A 21287-nucleotide genomic window follows, 5' to 3' on the forward strand; every position below is an offset into this window, starting at 1 on the left:
TACACATGAGTTTAGCTAGCCAACGTCGCCATGGCATTTGACTACAAGTGTTTTAGCATATCTTCATACGATATTATAAACCGGGTGGTTTGAGACCTGAATGCTGATTGGCTGAAACCGTGATATGTCAGACATCATAAACTGGGTGTTCGAGCCAAGAATGCCGATTGGCTGAACACTGTGTTATACCATGGGTATGACAAAACCAACTTAATTAGAGCAGTAAAAAATAAGTGTTAACAGTTTATAATAGCAATAAGGCACCTCAGGGTTTGTGGTATATGGCCAATATACCACAGCTACGGGCTGTGTCCAGGCACTCTGTTGTCATGCTTAAGAACAGCCCTTAGTATATTGGCCATATACCACACCTCCTCGGGCCTTATTGCTTATGTATACAACAGGTTGGTCTAATCCTGGATTCTGATTGGTTACCGTATTCCAACTGGTGTCTATTCCACAAATTACAACCGGCTAAAGATGTGACGTTGAAATGCCTATTTACTCTGTTCCATCTCACTGCGCAATCCACTGTCTCATCAGCCCAGCCAGGCAATTTATAAACTTGATCTCCACTATAAAAAGCATCTAGATATTATCTCCGATTTCTTTTAGACTAGCATTTGATTTAACAGCGGAGATTAATATAAACCTTGTGGTCTGTCTGATATTTGAATTTCAATATTGAAACAATGTTGCAATCTCCAGCTGTCCCATAGTAATAAATGTGTTGGGACGAGACAGGCAGGCAGGCAGCTTTTCTCAGCAAGTTGAATTCATGAATCAGCTGGCATCATTTTTATGGATATATATATATATATATATATATATATATATATATATATATATATATATATATATATATATTTCTTGATGCCTATTCAGATTCCTTGACTTTTTCCATATTCTGTTATGCTAGCCTTATTTTAAAATGGATATAAAACAAAAAGAATCCTCAGCATTCTGCACACAATACCCCATAATGACAAAGCGAAAACCGGTTTATAGAAATGTTTCCATTGATCATCCTTGAGATGTTTCTACAACTTGATTGGAGTCCACTTGTGGTAAATTCAATTGATTGGAAATTATTTAGAAAGGCACACACCTGTCTATATAAGGTCCCGTAGTTGACAGTGCATGGCAGAGCAAAAACCAAGCCATGAGGTCAAAATAATTGTCCATAGAGCTCCGAGACAGGATTCTCTAACCTTCATTTAACTAGGCAAGTCAGTTCAGAACAAATTCTTATTTACACTGATGGCCTACCCTGGCCAAACCCAGACGACGCTGGGCCAATTGTGCGCCACCCTATGGGACTCCCAATCACTAAAGTTTTTAGTGTCGATTGTGTCGAGGCACAAATCTGGGAAAGGGTACCAAAACATTTCTGCAGCATTGAAGGTACCCAAGAACACAGTGGCCTCCATCATTCTTAAATGGAAAATGTTTGGAACCACCAAGACTCTTCCTAGAGCTAGCCGACCTAGCCAAACTGAGCAATTGGGGGAGAAGGGCCTTGGTCAGGGAGGTGACCAAGAACACGATGATCACTCTGACTGAGCTCCAGAGTTCCTCTGTGGAGATGGGAGAATCTTACAGAAGGACAACAATCTCTGCAGCACTCCACCAATCAGGCCTTTGTGGTAGAGTGACCAGACAGAAGCCACTCCTCAGTAAAAGACACATGACAGCCCACTTGGAGTTTGCCAAAAGGCACCAAAAGACTCTCAGACCACGAGAAACAAGATTCTCTGATCTGATGAAACCAAGATTGAACTCTTTAGCCTGAATGCAAAGTGTCACATCTGGAGGAAACCTGGCACCATCCCTACGGTGAAGCATGGTGGTGGTTGCATCATGCTCTGGGGATGTTTTTCAGCAGCACGGACTGGGAGACTAGTTAAGATCAAGGCAAAGATGAACAGAGCAAAGTACTGAGAGATCCTTGATGATAACCTGCTCCAGAGCTCTCAGGACCTCAGACTGGGGAGCAGGTTCACCTTATAACAGGACAACGACCCTAAGCACACAGCCAAGACAACGCAGGAGTGGCTTCGGGACAAGTCTCTGAATGTTCTTCAGTGGCCCAGCCAGAGCCCGGACTTCAACCTGATCTAAACATCTCTGGAGAGCTGAAAATGGCTGTGCAGCAACGTTAACTTCCAACCTGACAGAGCTTGAGAGGATCTGCAGAGAATGGGAGAAACTCTCCAAATAAAATACAGGTGTGCCGAGCTTGTAGCGTCATACCCAAGAAGACTCGATGCTGTAATCGCTGCCAAAGGTGCTGCAGCAAATTACTGAGTAAAGGGTCTGAATACTTACGTAAATTAGATTTTTAATTTTTTAATTAGCAAACATTTCTAAAAAACTGTTTTTGCTTTGTCATTATGGGGTATTGTGTGTAGATTGATAAGGAGAATTTTGAATAAGGCTGTAACATAACAAATGTGGAAAAGGTCAACGGGTCTGAATACCTTCTGAAAGAACTGTATATCTTAAAGGGGCCATCTTTAGTTGCCATATCAATGTTTGGACTTGTAAATATGTACCCATTGATCATTGAAGAATATAACTTATAAATGCCTCATGGTGAACTTAGTTCAACTGTCATACCTCATCAGAACCCAAAATATAGCTAATGTCTGTAAACTAAGTAAATGTAAACAAACACTATATAGCCTCAAAACGTACATTTTAATATCATGGATGATCAGTCTTTGTATCCATAGCTCTCTCTATGAATTTGAGTGGTTACATTTCTTCATCCCCATCCCCTTTAGCTTTTTTACCAAAACCGGCGCAATCGAGAATCCTAAATAAAACAGTATTGGACATGATCCAGAAATTAGGCGGGACTTGCAAAGCGTATAACAGCACAATACATCTGACAGTTTCATGCGCTACAATAGATGCAGCACATAGAGTTGAAGTCGGAAGTTTACATACACTTAGGTTGAAGTCAATAAAACTTGTTTCTCAACCACTCCACAAATTTCTTGTTAACAAACTATAGTTTTGGCAAGTGAGTTAGGACATCTACTTTGTGCATGACAAAAGTAATTTTTCCAAAAATGGTTTACAGATTATTTCACTTATAATTCACTGTATCATAATTCCAGTGGGTCAGATGTTTACATACACGAAATTGACTGTGCCTTTAAACAGCTTGGAAAATTCCAGAAAATGATGTAATGGCTTTAGAAGCTTCTGATAGGCTAATTAACATAATTTGAGTCAACTGGAGGTGTACCTGTGGATGTATTTCAAGGCCTACCTTCAAACTCAGTGCGTCTTTGCTTGACATCATGAGAAAATAAACAGAAATCAGCCAAGACCTCAGAAAAAAAATTGTAGACCTCCACAAGTCTGGTTCATCCTTGGGAGCAATTTACAAATGCCTGAAGGTACCACATTCATCTGTACAAACAATAGTACGCAAGTATAAATACCATGGGACCACGCAGCCATCATACCGCTCAAGGAGACGCATTCTGTCTCCTAGAGATGAAAGTACTTTGGTGCGAAAAGTGCAAATCAATCCCAGAACAGCAGCAAAGGACCTTGTGAAGATGCTGGAGGAAATGGGTACAAAAGTATCTATATCCACAGTAAAACGAGTCCTATATCGTCATAACCAGAAAAGTCCGCTCAGCAAGGGAGAAGCCACTGCTCCAAAACCACCATAAAAAAGCCAGACTACGGTTTGCAACTGCACATTGGGTCAAAGATCGTACTTTTGAGAAATGTCCTCTGGTTCTGATGAAACAAAAACCATCATTATGTTTTGAGGAAAAAGGGGATGCTTGCAAGCCGAAGAACAACATCCCAACCGTGAAGGACAGGGGTGGCAGCATCATGTTGTGGGGGTGCTTTGCTGCAGGAGGGACTGGTACACTTCACAAAATAGATGGCATCATGAGCAAGGAAAATGATGTGGATATATTGAAGCAACGTCTCAAGATATCAGTCAGGAAGTTAAAGCTTGGTTGCAAATGGGTCTTCCAAATGGACAATGACCCCAAGCATACTTCCAAAGTTGTGGCAAAATGGCATAAGAACAACAAAGTCAAGGTATTGGCGTGGCCATAACAAAGCCCTGACCTCAATCCTATAGAAAATTTGTGGGCAGAACTGAAAAAACGTGTGCGTGCAAGGAGGCCTACAAACCTGAATCAGTCACACCAGCTCTGTCAGGAGGAATGGGCCAACATTCACCCAATTTATTGTGGGAAGCTTATGGAAGGCTGCCTGAAACGTTTGACCCAAGTTAAACAATTTAAAAACAATGCTACCAAACACTAATTGAGTGTATGTAAACTTCTGACCCACTGGGAAAGTGATGAAAGAAATAAAAGCTGAAATAAATCATTCTCTCTTATATTATTCTGATATTTCACATTCTTCCAATAAAGTGGTGATCCTAACTGACCTAACACAGGACATTGTTACTAGGATTAAATGTCAGGAATTGTGGAAAAACTGAGTTTAAATGTATTTGGGCTAAGGTGTATGTAAACTTCAGTCTTCAACTGTATGGTAAAATGTACAGTGCTTTGTGTCTATAATAAAAATAGTAGTTTCCAATTGTGGTTGAGCACACAAATGCATCTTTACAAACAGCCCAAGTGTTATTTTCTGGTTTAATGTAAATAATTGGATGAGGTTATTTTGACTAACAGAGGTCTTGCAAATGTTATGCAAACGTTGTTCTAGTACTTGACTGAGAATATGTTTAGCTAAAGCTCCTTAGGAATGGCATTATTGTAAACTTGCTAATGGCTTTGCAATTTTGTACTCCATTTAGGAGTGTCACTGACAGGACTGTGATTACTCTTTTGGACTTTAATCCCGACACACTCACCCACACACCTTAAATTACAAAATATTCCCTCTGGGGAAAAAAAATTCCTTGAGTCCTGGGACACCACGCTAGAAGTGGGACACACAAAATACTATCTCAAGGTGAGAAGGACATTATGAAACATACTTGCTGTTCTGGAAATCATGGCTGTAAAAGTATCCAGTTGTAAATGCTATATAATGAGGTGTTTTCTCCATCTGAACCATTTATAAAGAACTGTGGCAAAAACAAGACATCACTTATTGTCAAACCAAAACCAAGCAATGAAAGGGCTTCACAGTAACACATGTGTTGCATCCAGTAAAAACAACTGCAAAGTACGGAAGTTCCAAACATATACCTTCTGAAAGTATTCACACCCACAGACTTTTTACACATTTTGTCCCACTGAATTTTAAATTGATTAATCTTAAGATTTTTTTTGTCACTGGCCTGCACAAAGTGGAATTATGTGTTTATTGTTTAAAAAAATATCTATCTATATAAAAATAAAAAGCTGAAATATTTTTGAGTCACTCACTATTCAACCCCTTTGTTATGGCAAGCCTAAATAAGTTCAGGACTAAAATGTTGCCTAGCACAGAATAAGTTGCATGGACATTGTGTGCAATATTAGTGTTTAACATGATTTCTGACCGACTACCTCATCTCTGTACCCAACACATACAATAATCTGTATGGTCCCTCAGTTGAGCAGTGAATTTCAAACACAGATTCAACCACAAAGACCAGGGAGGTTTTCCAATGCTCAAAAAAATAAAAAAAATAATCACCCATTGATGGCTAAAAATAAATAAAAGCAGACAAGAAAAAAAATATCCCTTTGAGCATGGTGAACTTATTGATTACACTTTGGAGGGTGTATCAATACACCCAGTCACTACAAAGGTACAGGCGTCCTCCCTAACTCAGTTGCCGGAGAGGAAGGAAACCACTCTGGGATTTCACAATGAGGTTAATGGTGACTTTAAAACAGCTGTAATTGTGGAAAACTGATAGATACTCCACAAGTTGAGCTAAGCACAGGCAAAATCCTAGAGGAAAACCTGGTTCAGTCTGCTTTCCACCAGACACTGGGAGATAAATTCACCTTTCAGCAGGACAATAATATAAAACACAGCCAAATCTACACTGGATTTGTTTACCATTTGAGTTAGGCAGGACACCCATATCTTGGTAGTGACTGCAGCATACCACTGCTGGCTTCCTCTGAAGCCAAGCAGGGTTGGTTATGGTTGATCCCTGGATGGGAGACCAGATGTGGCTGGAAGTGGTATTGGAGGGCCAGTAGGAGGCACTTTTTCCTCTGGTCTAAAAAAATAAATAATAATATCCCAATGCGGCAGTGATTGGGGGATTTTTCCCAGTTAGGATACGGTCTTTTGAATGGGATGTTAAATAGGTGTCTTGACTCTGTTGCCACTAAATATCCTATTGCGTCCTAACTAAATTCCCAATCTGGCCCTCATACCATCATGGCCACCTAATCATCCCCAGCTTCCAATTGGCTCATTCACCCCCCTCTCGCCTGTAACAATTCCCCAGGTCGTTAATGTAAATAATGTGTTCTCAGTCAACTTACCTTGTAAAATATGGGATCAAATAAAGAAAGACAGTGAATGTGGACAAGTTACAGTTTTGACATAAATCTATTTCATTTTCAATAAATCTGCACAAATTTCTAAAAACATGAATTCACTTTGTCATTATGTGGCATTGTGTGTAAACAGGTGAGAAAAAAAGTATATTTAATCCATTTTGAATTCAGGCTGTAATACAACAAAATTGTGGAATAAGCCAAAGGTATGAATACTTAAAGGCACTGTATGTACAGTCGTGGCCAAAAGTTGAGAATGACACAAATATTAATTTCCACAAAGTTTGCTGCTTCCGTGTCTTTTTTAGATATTTTTTTTATCAGATGTTACTATGGAATACTGAAGTATAATTACAAGCAGTGTCAAAGGCTTTCATTGACAATTACATAGTTGATGCAAAGAGTCCATGTTTGCAGTGTTGACCCTTCTTTTTTAAGACCCCTGCAATCCGCCTTGGCATGAACTTCTGGGCCACATCCTGACTGATGGCAGCCCATTCTTGAATAATCAATGCTTGTCAGAATGTGTTTTTTTGTTTGTCCACCCGCCTCTTGAGGATTGACCACACGTTCTCAATGGGATTAAGGTCTGGGGAGTTTCCTGACCATGGACCCAAAATATCAATATTTTGTTCCCCGAGCCACTTAGTTATCACTTTTGCCTTATGGCAAGGTGCTCCATCATGCTGGAAAAGGCATTGTTCATCACCAAACTATTCCTGGATGGCTGGGAGAAGTTGCTCTCGGAGGATGTGTTCGTACCATTCTGGCTGTGTTCTTAGGAATTGTGAGTGATCCCACTCCCTTGGCTGAGAAGCAACCCCTTCTTTGGATTTTGCCATGATGTCAAGCAAAGAGGCACTGAGTTTGAAGGTAGGCCTTGAAATACATCTACAGGTACACATCCAACTGACTGAAATGATGTCAATTAGCCTATCAGAAGCTTTTAAAGCCATGACATCATTTTCTGGAATTTTCCAAGCTGTTTAAAGGCACTGTCAACTTAGTGTATGTAAACTTCTGACCCACTGGAATTGTGATACAGTGAATAAGTGAAATGTCTGTAAACAATTGTTGGAAAACAACTTGTGTCATGCACAAAGTAATGTCCTAACTGACATGCCAAAACTATATTTTATTAATAACAAATTTGTGGAGTGGTTGAAAAACAAGTTAATGACTCCAACCTAAGTGTATGTAAACTTCCAACTAACTGTATCTGCAGTAATAGTGGAATGATAATGTTTCACAGTATTACTTACTTGCCAGTGTTGTGATTGTCAGTGATATTCACCTGTTGATTTCTCCTACCAGAGCAGTATCTGTTGTCAGAATGGGTAAACTAATTTGACTTTGTGGCTGTGTTATCTAGGATGGGTCAATTGGCCAATGTAGAAATCACTTTTCCTAGTTGCAAAAATTCTACATGGTTCGCTCAATTTCAGTTTATGTGAGAAAACAGAAGTGTTGGGAAGCATTGTACCATCCAAAAAATATATCTTTTAATAGAACTGAAGGGGAAAAAAATGGGGGGGGGGAAAAATGAAGCTGGAGACTCATATCTCCCTCACCAGCTCACAGATCACTGCACCTGTAAATAGCCCAGCCAACTACCTCATCCCCAAACTGTATTTATTTATCTTGCTCCTTTGTACCCCAGTATTTCTACTTGCACATCTATCACTCCAGTGTTTAATTGCTATATTGTAATTACTTCGCCACCATGGCCTATTTATTGCCTTACCTCCCTTATTTGCACACACTGTGTATAGACTTGTATGTTTGTTGATTCCATGTGTAACTGTTGTTGTATGCGTCAAACTGCTTTGCTTGATCTTGGCCAGGTTGCAGTTGTAAATGAGAACTTGTCCTCAACTAGCCTACCTGGTTAAATAAAGGTGAAAAAAATAAAAAGCACATTACTAATTCTACAGGGAAATGGGATGAATGGGAGGGGGAGATTTGCTTTGAATGCCTATTGCAGTTGCAATTCACCTGTTTCCACAGAGGAGAAATTCTAGCTGTAGCAACTTTTAAAATGTTTCTTTCAATCTCCCCCCCAAAAAAACACACCCGACTTGTGACAAAACAAATACATTATTATTATTTTTTTTTAATCTTAAATATTTTATCACAAATAGATGCAATGTATCAAAATTTCCAATGTAAACAGTACTCTGTTGACCCCAAATAACCAGAAAATGTAAGTTTTGTACATTATTATTTACAAATGTTTGGTAAGAGGAATGGCGCATGAAAATAGTTCCCTTCTTCTAACAGGAGGGGGTGTTGAGAGACATGCTAGTCCAGCGCAATGATGTCATTATCATCATCAGCTGAGGGTTGACTCAGGTGTTGGCGCTTAGCCGAGGCCTCGCCTGTCTCAGCATCATGGAGCTTCCTCTTGTGGCCTCCTGACTCCATGCTGACAGCCATAGTGCTGGAGGACGGCACCTCCTCGTCTGAATCAACTAGCAGAATGTCATTCTGTTCAGCAGGAGCTAAGAGGTGAAAGGAAAGCAAGAGGAAAACAAAGTCAGATTTACCTGTACCCCTTTAGAGTTTCCATTCAACTACAGAAGAAACATTGCCTCATTCTCAGCACTATAAACAAATGGTTTAAGGACCGGACTGATTACTTATGACCAGGATTTGAATTATCAGATGTAGTCTAAAATAGTTCATTTCTGTAGACAATGTCAGTTTTGCTCACCTTCGGAAGAGGTGGACGGTTCTGAAGATTCTTTGTTGCCATTGGCAACGTTCTTTCCCTCTTCTTGTGACCTGGTTGGGGCTGGGGCCTTGTCAGGTGCATCACCCACCACCTCAAATTCCACATCCTTCTCCAAGTTTTCACTTTTTCAGCAGAAATACATTTACATTAGGGAAATACAAAGGCGAATACAGCACACAGAGAAATACATCCTTCTCTTACCAGTGAATCACATTAACCAGGAGTGTGTAATCCTGCAGAAAGTCATCCACTTGCAGACGGCTGCCATTTCGAATCGCAAAGTCAGACAGGAACTTGCAGTTGTTTGCTATGAGAAGAGAATGGTGCATGAAAAGATTTGTATACTGATGATAATAAGAGTGTATACTGTTTAGGGGTGGGCACAGTTAATCAAACATCCCAACAGACGTTAGTATCGGATTATTTGCAAGAGTATTCATGTTGGTGATCGTGTGCCCACTGTTTTTAGCTGATAGAAGAAGTGCAACCCGGTGTGGTCTGCTGCAATAACCCTCTACAAGGTGTGGAAAACTTTCCACAGGGATGCTGGCATGTTGACTCCCAATACTTCCCACAGTTGTGTCAAGTTGGCTGGATGTCCTTTGGGTGGTTGACCATTCTTGATACACACGGGAAACTATTGAGCTTGAAAAACCCAGCAGTGTTGCATTTCTTGACACAAACCAGTGCGCCCAGGCTTGCACCTACTACCATAACCTGTTCAAAAGGCACTTAAATATTTTGTCTTGCCCATTCACCCTCTGAATGGCACACATACACAATCCATGTCTCAATTGTTTCAAGGCTTAAAAAAAATTACTATTTAACCTGTCTCCTTGTTCAGTCTGTTTAGGCTCTAGCTAGCTACTTTGTCGATTTGACGTACATTGTCAAGAAAAAGTATGTGAACGCTTTGGAATTATCTGGATTTCTGCATAAATTGGTAACAAAATTTGATCTGATCATCAAAATCACAACAGACAAAGTCTGCTTAAACTAAAATCACACAAATCATTGTATTTTTCTTGTCTATACTGAATAGATCATTTAAACATTCACAGTGTAGGTTGGAAAAAGTATGTGAACCCCTAGGCTAATAACTTCTCTAAAAGCTCATTGGAATCAGGAGTCAGCTAACCTGGAGTACAATCATTGAGACCAGATTGGAGATATTGGTTAGACCTGCCTTGCCCTATAAAAACTCACAAAATTATGAGTTTGCTATTCACATGAAGCATTGCATGATGTGAACCATGCCTTGAACAAAAGAGATCTCAGAAGATTCAAGATTATGAATCGCTGATTTGCATAAAGCTGGAAAGGGTTACAAAAGTATCTCTAAAAGCCTTGATGTTCATCAGTCCACAGTAACACAAATTGTCTAAAGTTGAGTTGTTTGGCAGGAACACACAACACTGTGGAAGAAAAAAGGCACAGCACACCAACATCCCAACTGTAAAGTATGGTGGAGGGAGCATCATGGTTTGGTGCTGCTTTGCTGCCTCAGGGCCTGGACACCTTGCTATCGTTGACAGAAAAATGAATTCAAGTTTATCAAGACATATCGCAGGAGAATATGGAAGGCTATCTGTCCACTAATTGAAGCTAAACAGAAGTTGGGTGATGTAACAGGACAACAACCCAAACACAGAAGTAAATCAACAACAGAATGGCTTCAACAGATGAAAATACGCCTTCTGGAGTGGCACAGTCAGAGTCCTGACCTCAACCCGATTGAGATGCTGTGGCATGACCTCAAGAGAGCGCTTCACACCAGACATCCCAAGAATTTTGCTGAACTGAAACGGTTTTGTAAAGAGGACTGGTCGAAAATGGCTCCTGACCGTTGTGCAGGTCTTGAGCCACAACTACAGAAAACATTTGCTTGAGGTTATTGCTGCCAAAGTAGGGTGAAACAGTTATTAAAACCATGGGTTCACATACTTTCCACACCCTGATCTGTGAATGTTTACACGGTGTGTTCAATAAAGACATGAAAACATAGTTTAAGCAGACTGCGTTTGTCTATTGTTGTGACTTAGATAAAGATCCGATCACATTTTATGACCAATTTATGCAGAAGTCCAGGTAATTCCAAAGGGTTCACATACTTTCTTGCCACTGTAGTTAAAACAGGCACTACCAGATGGTATGATAGATAACCTATAGCAGCAAGTTTGTCAAACTAGCATGACTATGGCTACTTTCACTCTCTGTCTATCCATCCTCTCTCTCACATATACCGGCCCCTGCCCTTCCCCCACTCTGCTGCAGCTCTCCCGAGTCACGCAGCAAACAAGAGCTGTCTTACAAAAAAACATGCATTTCGACTCTCCGAAAGAATGTCATGATATTATTCGAACAGTACAAATATTTCAAATGCAAACCCTTAACTGTTGAGTGCAATATGCAGTCCTCTACTGGTCTCCTTTGGGACAGTCTGATAATATTCTGTGATTGTCTCATACCTTCTGTTTCACCCTCCTCAGAGGAGATAAGGATTGTCCCTTTCCCATCCTCGATCTGCACATCTGGCGCCACCATCCCAAACTTCTCCTTTAATATCTAACAAAGAAACAAGAGTCTTTAGCTGAACACATGGTTATGAGTGGCAGGTAGCCGAGTGGTTAGAGCGTTGGACTAGTAACAGAAAGGTCGCAAGATCGAATCCCCAAGTCGACAAGGTAAAAATATGTTGTTCTACCCCTGAACAAGGCAGTTAACCCACTGTTCCTAGGCCGTCATTGAAAATAAGAATTTGTTCTTAACCGACTTGCCTAGTTAAATAACAGTTTAAAAAAAAGGTTAAATATATATACATGCTGATCACATTTCACTCTGTCATGTTTGCAACAACGAAACAAGATTTGTTTTGTTTAGATTTTACATGCAACCCACTAGTCAATATCTACATGGCTTTATCTCTTCCTCCCTGGTCAAAAATGTCTATCAGTCTGTGCATTTGTCTGGCTTTATCAGGATAATTGTAAGCATGGTTACATGAAAAAGGAGCCAGAAAGCCATACATTACCTTGTCTTGTAGGGCCAGCACAAGAGTTTTGTGCACATTCAGTTTGACTGTGACTTCTGGCTTGCTGGCGCACACGTAACAGTTGGCACTGGGTGGGTCCAAAGCACATGGAACAAGCAACTTTTTCCTGGGGTTGGGCTGCTTGTTCAGGAAGATCTAAGAAGACAATACAGGAATGGACATTGGAATAGGTTTCAGATCACACTAGCTATACACTAAAACAGCCCTAAGTTGCCATTAAATTATTCACAACCACAGGGTATCTGCAGGTTCAATGACGCTACATTTTTAATGGCACTTGGAATGCAAATTAATACCAACTTGATGTCTGCACGCATCACACACACGCCAATATTCCTCTCCAGAAATGAGCACATTGGCAAAAAGTAATATTTTTTGGGGCTGACTTTCATCAGAAGGCTATAGCCTACATGGCTTATATTATCAGGCAGGTGTGCCATTTTAGGCTTACTGATGTAGCATAGTGGCTAGGTTATGGGGTTGCCCATCTGCATTTGTTTAGGTTACCCCGATGGGCTAATCATTTTTATAACCTTTATTTAACTAGGCAAGTCAGTTAAGAACAAATTCTTATTTACAATGACTGCCTACCCTGGCCAAACCCTAACGACACTGGGTCAATTGTGTGCCGCCCTATGCGACTCCCAATCACAGCCGGTTGTGATACAGCAGGGAATCGAACCAGGGTCTGTAGTGACACCTCTAGCACTGAGATGCAGTGTCTTAGACCACTGCGCCACTCGGGAGCCCTTTCATTAGCTAGATCACAAACTAAGTGTTCAGAATTTTGTGTTCAATACCAAAACCAGCCTAGTATAATGACACTCAATATCATAATGAAAAAAATGCCTTAAAGTCAAATATACAGCACTGTTACTCTCCATCTGGAGAGCTAGGCCACATAGGACTCAGATTAACAACGTCCTGTTGAGCAGTGTGCTAGAGTAGAGCTGGACCAAAAGTCTACACACTCAATAGCTCGCTCTGAGGTATTATGCTATAACATTAGCCTACAACCAAAAAGTCTAATAAATTCCTTAATTCCGTGAAACAGGTATAAAAATGGCTATACTTTGAAGCAAAGTAACTAAGCAGGAGAGCTCTAGACCTACTTTTTCCCAGTGCCAAGTAAGACCTGGCAAAAGTTAGATATTTCAACTAACATGTTCAGGGAACGCATGATGGATATTTTTATGTGCAGCATGTCAAAGCAGGATCCAGAATAATCACATTTATTTTTGGCTCTTTAGAGAGATTAACTTGCCGGCATTGTTTGTGCACATTGGTATAGGCCATGCCTATATGCTACATAACTCAAATCAAATGTTATGGTCACATGCGCCAAATACAACAGGTGTAGAATTTACAGTGAAATGCTTGCTTACGATCTCTTTCAAACAATGCAGTTAAATTATAAAAAGAGTAACAAGAGGAATGATCAATGCCAAGCGTCGGCTGGATTGGTGTTCACCGCCATTGGACTCTGGAGCAGTGGAAATGCATCCTCTGGGAGTGGTGGATCACACTCAGCCATCCGGCAGTCCAACAGACGATTCTGTGTTTGGTGGATGTCAGGAGAACGGTACCTGCCCGAATGCATATTGCCAACTGGAAAGTTTGGTGGAGGAGGAATAATGGTCTGGGGCTGTTTTTCATGGTTCGGGCTAGGCCCCTTAGTTCCAGCGAAGGGAAATCTTAACGCTACTGCATTCAATTACATTCTAGACAATTCTGTGCTTCCAACGGTGTGGCAACAGTTTGGGGAAGGCCCTATCCTGTTTCATGAAATTGCCTGTGTACAAAGCGAGGTTCATACAAAAATGGTTTGGCGAGATCGGTGTGGAAGAAGTGGACTGGCCTGCCGCGCCCTTGACTTTAGGGGCCCACAGTTACACTGCAACCATCACAGCTACTATTACAGGGAATGATACAAAATGACAGGCAGGTAAGAGGGCTACAACAAAACCGTTCTGTCACCAAATGTATTTTGAAATAAATGCTGTGTTGTGTACTTAAAATTACATGAGTTTTGAAAATAGTTCCCCATTCCTACTGTCAAACTTCCCCTGGGGTGTATTCATTAGTTGCACACCATAGCAAAACGTTTAGCAACGGAAGCGGTTAGATCCAAATGGAAAATGGTATGCAACAAAAACAAGAGTTTGTATTGGACAAGTTCAGGTTCATCCTGTTTGGATCCTAGTTAATATGACAAAATGTTTGAAGGCTTAGAACCACCCTTAGCAGAAAGGATCACTCCTGATTTCTCACCGTGCGACACTGCTCCACATCTCCTGAAAGAATCTTCAGTGCCTCCAGCACTATGAGGCCAGCAATGACTGCATTGGTCGTGGCAATCGCTGGGATGATGTTCCCTGCCATGGCTGCAAGGAACAATTTACAACACGTCAAAATAGCTTACTAGGAAACAGACCTTGCAAAATTTATCAAAAGTAAAATCACTTATTTATAATAAATCATCAAAATAACACATGCATTTGTAAAAAATAAAATAAAGTTAGACAGCTTTCACTCAAAATACCCACACTTGATGTCAAAACGGCTCTTCATATTCATGCTGAAAATATACATGCGCAGGTTGGCGGCTGCTGTCACAAAGTCCATCGCTGGAGGGTCATCCTAGCAACAAGAGGAAGACAATCAAATGGACTGCCAAAGAACTTGCAATGCAACTTTAAGCTTAAACTATGAGCGCATCATCTTCACCGTTCTGTTGTACCTTGATAATATATTGTGTTCCAGTTTAGACCCTGCACAGTTACCCATCCAAATCCATTCCCTGTGTGTCCTCACCTTGTCCCACACAAGCTCTGCTCCATCCCCTTTGTCAGCCAGCATGGAGTGCAGGGTTTCCACGCTGCGGGAGAAGAGCTGGCAGTAGCCTGCCACACCAAACACTCGCTGGTCCTTCAATCCCATCCCAGTCACCCCCTGGGGACACGCTATCACACAACCAGAGAATCACAAACCTAAACCTCAAAGCTTCTATAACAAGACCAGAAAATGAATCAGAAAATAGTCAAATTCAATTTGTATTAGAAGACTTAATTCAATTTCTTTGAAAGAAAAAAAAGAAAAAATTCAAATTGGAGCAATGTAATATAGGATGCTAATATCTTACTAAGTTTCTGATGCTCAGGCCAATCCAGAGGCAGTGGGGCTTTCCTCTTCTTCCACAGCTTGTCCATGGTCAGGAGGTACTGGATGTCATCTTTAAAAAGCTGGAGGACCACACAAATATAGTCCTGGACTAGTAGCTATTTCTATAAATTTTAATACCCATAGCTTAGGGTAATAAGCTGCTTGACAACAAGACATGGGGGCACATTCAAGCAGTCCTCTAGTAAATGCTTGCTCACCCTTAAGCCTACAGTACCTTATTGAAGAGTTTGACTGGGTCGTAGCCAGTGGAACGTGCCCAGGCCTTAGTGGACACACGTTTGATGTCTCCATCCTGGTCAGATGCTGTGGCTCGGGTTTCAGTGTCTGCAGGGTTCCCTGGGAATAGGCAACAAATATCCAATGGCCTTTATTATTATCCCAATGAAGCCCAGAGTACACACGACTCAGTCTCATGGAGACCAGGGAGAGTGGCAGTTGGAGAATGTTCAAGTGTTTTGTTATACTCACATGAAAGCTCTGGGTCAGCTGTGTCAGGGGACACCTCTTGATCCGCATCTTCCTCTCCAAAAAGCTGGCTGAGGTAGAAATAGAACTGGTTTGTCAATACCATGGACGACAGCTCAACCAACCTGATTGCAATAACAGATGTACGCCAGGAATCCCATCATTAACCCCCTATTGGGTAAAAATGAAAAATCATCTACTTCGCAATTGTTTACTACGAGAGAGATACAAGCACTTTTACTAGACTTACTTGAAAAGGTACTTGGCCCACACAATGCAATGTATGGGCTCAGATGGGGTGTTGCGAATGGTGCAGCCAGGGAATGTTTTCTGTGTGGGTTTGGGCTGGCACTCATAGCACTCAGTAAGACCCTGTAGTGTGTAAAAACAAGAAGAGGGAGGTGGTTGTTATGTGTTACATTGGTGCTCAACATTAACAATTGGATGAATGGTACTCACAGGTTGTGGACTACACACATGTGATTCACAATCAAATTGTTAAACACATCCTTAGATGTTTTTAATCTGTTTCTTACCTTCTTAATAACGGTCACCTGCCCAAGGTAGCCAGCTGTGCCACTCTCAATAAGGGGAATATCAGCTGCAAGACACATCCTGTTCACATGGTTACGAGCCGCTGCAAGGAAGAAAAGATTTTGCTGGCAGCAATGTTCCACAAAATGTTTTTAAAAACATGTTTTATGCTCTTGTAGGAAGCAATCACTCCCCTATTGCTGACTACAAATGATCTATAACTGGGCTAATAACTCACTAACTAGCAAAAAAATATGAACAAAATGTGCACACGTGGCTACATGCAGCTCTTGATTTGATCTCAAAACAAGCGCATCTACTCAGGACCGCTCATGCTGTCAACATAGTTCAGTTCAAAGTAAATGCCACAGATCCATATATCGCATTGATCTATTTGCATATAGGCCTACTGCAGCTCTGATTGGTTATGCTGCACCAGTCTGTGTAGAGTACGGTCTGAGTAGTGCGTGTCAATTCAATAGAATCCTACTCCGATGCGTTCTGCATACAACAAAATCTCTTGGATACTTAGTCTTGTATAGTTTGTTTTGTTTCAGTATGTTGCATTGAAAGGGGCTAATATTGCGTTGATTTAATCACAATTGCCAGAGTAATTGGAAACTTTGAGTGTTAACAGGGAAAACTCTAGAAAGTTGTGTGAAGTTCAATCTCGTGCTTCTCTCCATGGGCTTATATTTCTTCTGTGTGGCAGTCCACGGGAGCTGAACGGCAGTCTCGGGCTACTGCACGCAGCTTAGAGGGAACATTGGCTGGCGGTAAGACAAGGACCATAATAATTGGGAAAAGATACCAAATATACTCTACAAACAGACAAATTGACTAGGGATCAGTATTGAGGGTTTCATTAGGAAGGCATTGAGATTCCACTATACCTCGATTGTCCAAGGCATTCATTACAAGCATGAAGTTCCTGAAGAATTCCACATTGTAATCTGGACTGGGAAGGACAAACAGACCAAGGACATCTCAGTTTTCCCATTGGCAACTCATGGTGACAAACACACACACAACATAATATCATATGCACAATGAACAATCATGCACATAACTACAGTAGCTAGTTGACTTACTTCATGATGCTGTCATGGTAGGCCGTGATATTGGCAGTAGGACAGAATTGCAGAACACTCTCTTTGGCCACCTGCAAGACAGCCACAAGTTCATTTATAGCAGGGGTTGGCAACAGGCAGCCCCCAAGAGTTTTTAGTAACAAAATAAAAAAAATATAAATAAAATAAATGTGGCTTTGGGTAAAAAAAAGCCTATTAAATCACCAGTTGTTCAGCTTAAAACTATTTTGATTTAGGAAATCTGCTCCCAAGTATTCCCACAAATAAAAAGAGAGGTGATTGTGTCTCAATGTAATCAAGGAATTACATGTTCAAATACAATCTATTTTGGGGCTTAAATTGTGGTAATTTGCAATGTGCAAATTGTTATATTTATGTTCCGGCATCGTGGGGTGGGGGAAATAGATATATATATTTTTTTTAAATCAGCCTGTGGTTGAATCTAGTTGCCTACCCCTGACATAGTATTTTGGTTGTATAGCTAAATAGCCTACAGCAAAAGTGAGAATGGACCAAAAGGATCAAGCATGTTTGTGAAAAGAAACATTGGGTCCCCTACCTGAGCCTTGGACTTTCCCACATGTTTCTTCTGGAACAGGAACTGTCTGTTCAGGTTGCTCACATCAATAATGTCCAGATCAATCTATAAGGAACACAGATACAGCCAATTAAAATCCAAATCCAAGTTAAGACAATTACTAATAGCTGCAACAACAAAAAAACATACATTTTGTCAGGTTCACTAAAAGTGTGAATGTATGAAAGAATTTGCTACAAGCAACAATGTATCTAGCTACCTAACAGAAATGCACATTATAAAACACCTGAGGGGTAGAGTACAAAGCAAGATCAATGACTGACCAACCCTGCAGCTAAGCTTATTTACACATTTTGGAATGGCAGTGTAGGCCAATCAGCTCATTTGTTGTTCAACACGACATGCCATTCCATAATGGCCGTTGTGGCTACTGCCAGCTAGTATGAGGACGAAAAGGGCAGTTTTCCAGGGAAAAAGCAACAGTATCTCAATCTTCGATGGAGCAGTGTCGATAAAGATAACATTTGGAGTGCAGTGGTATATTCCATCCCTGTATTGAGGTACATTGTCAGACCCATATCTCGCGTCGGCTCTAAAGGTGCATTCGTAAAATACTCTTGACGCTCTACTCAGACATCAGAGCGCTCAATTCTGAGAGGGTTGATCTGGCCTCACAACTAGTCAAGCACCCAAGCTAACTGTCTCGAGTTAGCTAGCTAGACAACTGCTTCCAGGCACAATTGAGAGAACACTTCACTGACCATTTTTACAGAGGAAGAAAATTACAAAATTGTCAGACTCCAGTCACTCAAATCGTAGACCGTTCTCTCTGCTACTGCACGGAAAGCTGTACTGGAGCGCCAAGTCTCGGTCCAAAAGACTCCTTAACAGCTTCTACCCCCAAGGTATAAGATTGCTGAAGAATTAATTAAAAGGCTGTTTTTACACTGCTGCTACTTGCTGATGATTATCTATGCGTAGTAACTTTACCCCTACCTAAATGTGCAAATTAACTCAAATAACCTGTACTCCCACAACTAGACTCGGTATGGGTACGCCCTGCATATAGTCTCGTTATTTTTATGCCATTTTATTGTGTTGCTTTAAAAAAAATAACTTTATTTAGTAAATATTTTCTTAACTTTATTTCTTGAACTGCATTGTTGGTTAAGTGCTTGTAAGTAAGCATTTCACACCTGTTGTATTCAGGACCTAACAAATACATTTTGATTTGACCTAGCAGAGCTGGTTAGGCTGTTTATGTTATCTAGGTCGTTAGTGATTAACTGTGCTGTTGAAAACAATTTCATTTAACATTTTTGCTGACTTTATTGTCACCGGTCATATTCAACAGATGTTTTGTGTTGATAAATTAATCCGTTATTCTGTGCTCTGGCACACTCAGCCAGAACACGCAGATCAAACCTACTCCGAGGCCAGAGTCCAGTCTGCGCTCAGAACGCTGAGAGCGTAACGCTTTTAGGAACGCCCCGAGGGCACTCTGCCACTCCAGACTGAATTTAGGAACGCCCCGAGGGCACTCTGCCACTCCAGACTGAATTTAGGAACGCCCCGAGGGCACTCTGCCACTCCAGACTGAATTTAGGAACGCCCCGAGGGCACTCTCCCACTCCAGACTGAATTTAGGTACGGGTGACATGGGTGGCATTTTCCCGGGCCGGAACCGGGCGCCGAGGGGGGGGGTTTGCCCAGGGCGCCATATTGAAACAAATAGCCAAACCGAAAACAGCAAACAAAAATGCTTTCTGCTACTAAGAACAGTGAAATGTAGGCTAAACTGACAACGGATTGAAGAGCAGAAATCTCAACTAGCAAGCAAATCGCAGCAATGAAGAACACGAAGGGGAGGAGATTTTCGCCACAACACCGGGAAAGATGAGACTCCTTAGTATTGTCTAACGTTACAGACCACAAAGTCAGAACATGGCGCGCAATTTACAATTTAGATGAAGTGACAACTGTTAACTAGGTAGCTCTGTTCATTCATGACTATATCTAAAGAGAACGTCACCACTTAAATATAGACATGTTCGAATATAATTATTTTCAGATTAGCTAGCTAGGCCTTTTATATCACCCCGGCAAGTGTCCGCCCCCTGCACGACTTACCACTTCTATATTTTTGAAACCGGTGAGAACAACATTTTTCAAGAGCTCACAGCCAATTCCTCCAGCTCCGACCACCAGCAACCGGCAAGTGGATAAGGAGTCAGCGAGCTCTTTTCGGAGAGACCCAACTAGTTGTAACGTTACCATTGTTGATCGCTTCAAGATAGAAACTGTAGAGGACGAGATAGTAGTTTCTTCTTTTGTGGATTTTATATGGCGGTTGGCAACCAACTTTAGGGTACATTACCGCCACCAACTGGACAGGAGTGTGGACCAGAGACAGTGAAGGTCTAAATCCTATCCAATATCGGCCTGAGGAGCTCCCTGCCCCCACCTTTCCTGGATTTTATACAGGTGTCTTCCCTTACTCTCCCTATTCCACAACTCTTGCCACTTATTTTTAAGCAGTGTTCTTATTAATCCATTGGTTTCTGCTTTACTGATTGACAATTTCATCTCAACATTAGGATGTTTAAGAGCCTGCTTAGCAATAATATCCACTTTTCTCCCACATGAGCTGGTACCCAGAGGAACATCACAAATACCCCCATTAGTTTCAAATTAAATTGTATTTGTCACATGCTCCAAATACAACAGGTGTATTAGACCTTACCATGAAATGCTTACTTACTCCACCCTATTCAAACACTGCAAAACCTCAAACAATACATCCTGTCTGCTTTGAGACACACTTGAATTTACACTCATCAGTGTAGCACAGGAGTCAGAGCAGATGACTACCCTGTCTGGCCTCACCTCCCCCACCCACTGTGCAGCCAACATTACGGCCAACAACTCCATTGTGTAAACAGATAAATTATTTGTTGCTCTTTTTGTCACTGCCACCTTAAACTCAGGAACACTAAAAGCTGCTCCTGTCCTCCCTGTTTTAGGGTCCCTAGATTAATCTGTGAATATATTCAAGAAAGTATAGTATTTTGTTCTTAAATGTTCACTTACAACTGAATCTACTCCTTCCTCAACATCTCTTACCCTCTCAAGCAACCCTAGATCTATCACTGGTTGAGGGAAAAACCAAGGTGGGATAGCAGAAAGAACCACAGAGGGGCTAAACTCCCTCCAAAACCACCCCATC

The 21287-nt window shown here is 41.1% G+C and overlaps 1 protein-coding gene across 1 annotated transcript; it reads right to left on the reverse strand.

The window, feature by feature from the left end:
- Window positions 1–8557: 8557 nt before the first annotated feature.
- LOC112218439 (SUMO-activating enzyme subunit 2) lies at window positions 8558–20410 on the reverse strand. Its single transcript, XM_024379226.2, has 17 exons — window positions 20192–20410; window positions 18083–18166; window positions 17524–17594; window positions 17326–17390; window positions 16435–16535; window positions 16149–16270; window positions 15902–15969; window positions 15648–15769; window positions 15393–15492; window positions 15065–15213; window positions 14797–14890; window positions 14522–14634; window positions 12230–12385; window positions 11667–11763; window positions 9400–9505; window positions 9178–9320; window positions 8558–8965 (listed from the first exon to the last, which is right to left on the reverse strand). The coding sequence occupies exons 1-17, from the start codon at window positions 20336–20338 to the stop codon at window positions 8766–8768; spliced, it is 1938 nt and encodes a 645-aa protein (XP_024234994.1). The 5' UTR covers window positions 20339–20410; the 3' UTR covers window positions 8558–8765.
- Between the last annotated feature and the right edge of the window lie 877 nt (window positions 20411–21287).

This window comes from Oncorhynchus tshawytscha, linkage group LG19, assembly GCF_018296145.1.
Source record: "Oncorhynchus tshawytscha isolate Ot180627B linkage group LG19, Otsh_v2.0, whole genome shotgun sequence".
Lineage (NCBI taxonomy): Eukaryota > Metazoa > Chordata > Actinopteri > Salmoniformes > Salmonidae > Oncorhynchus > Oncorhynchus tshawytscha.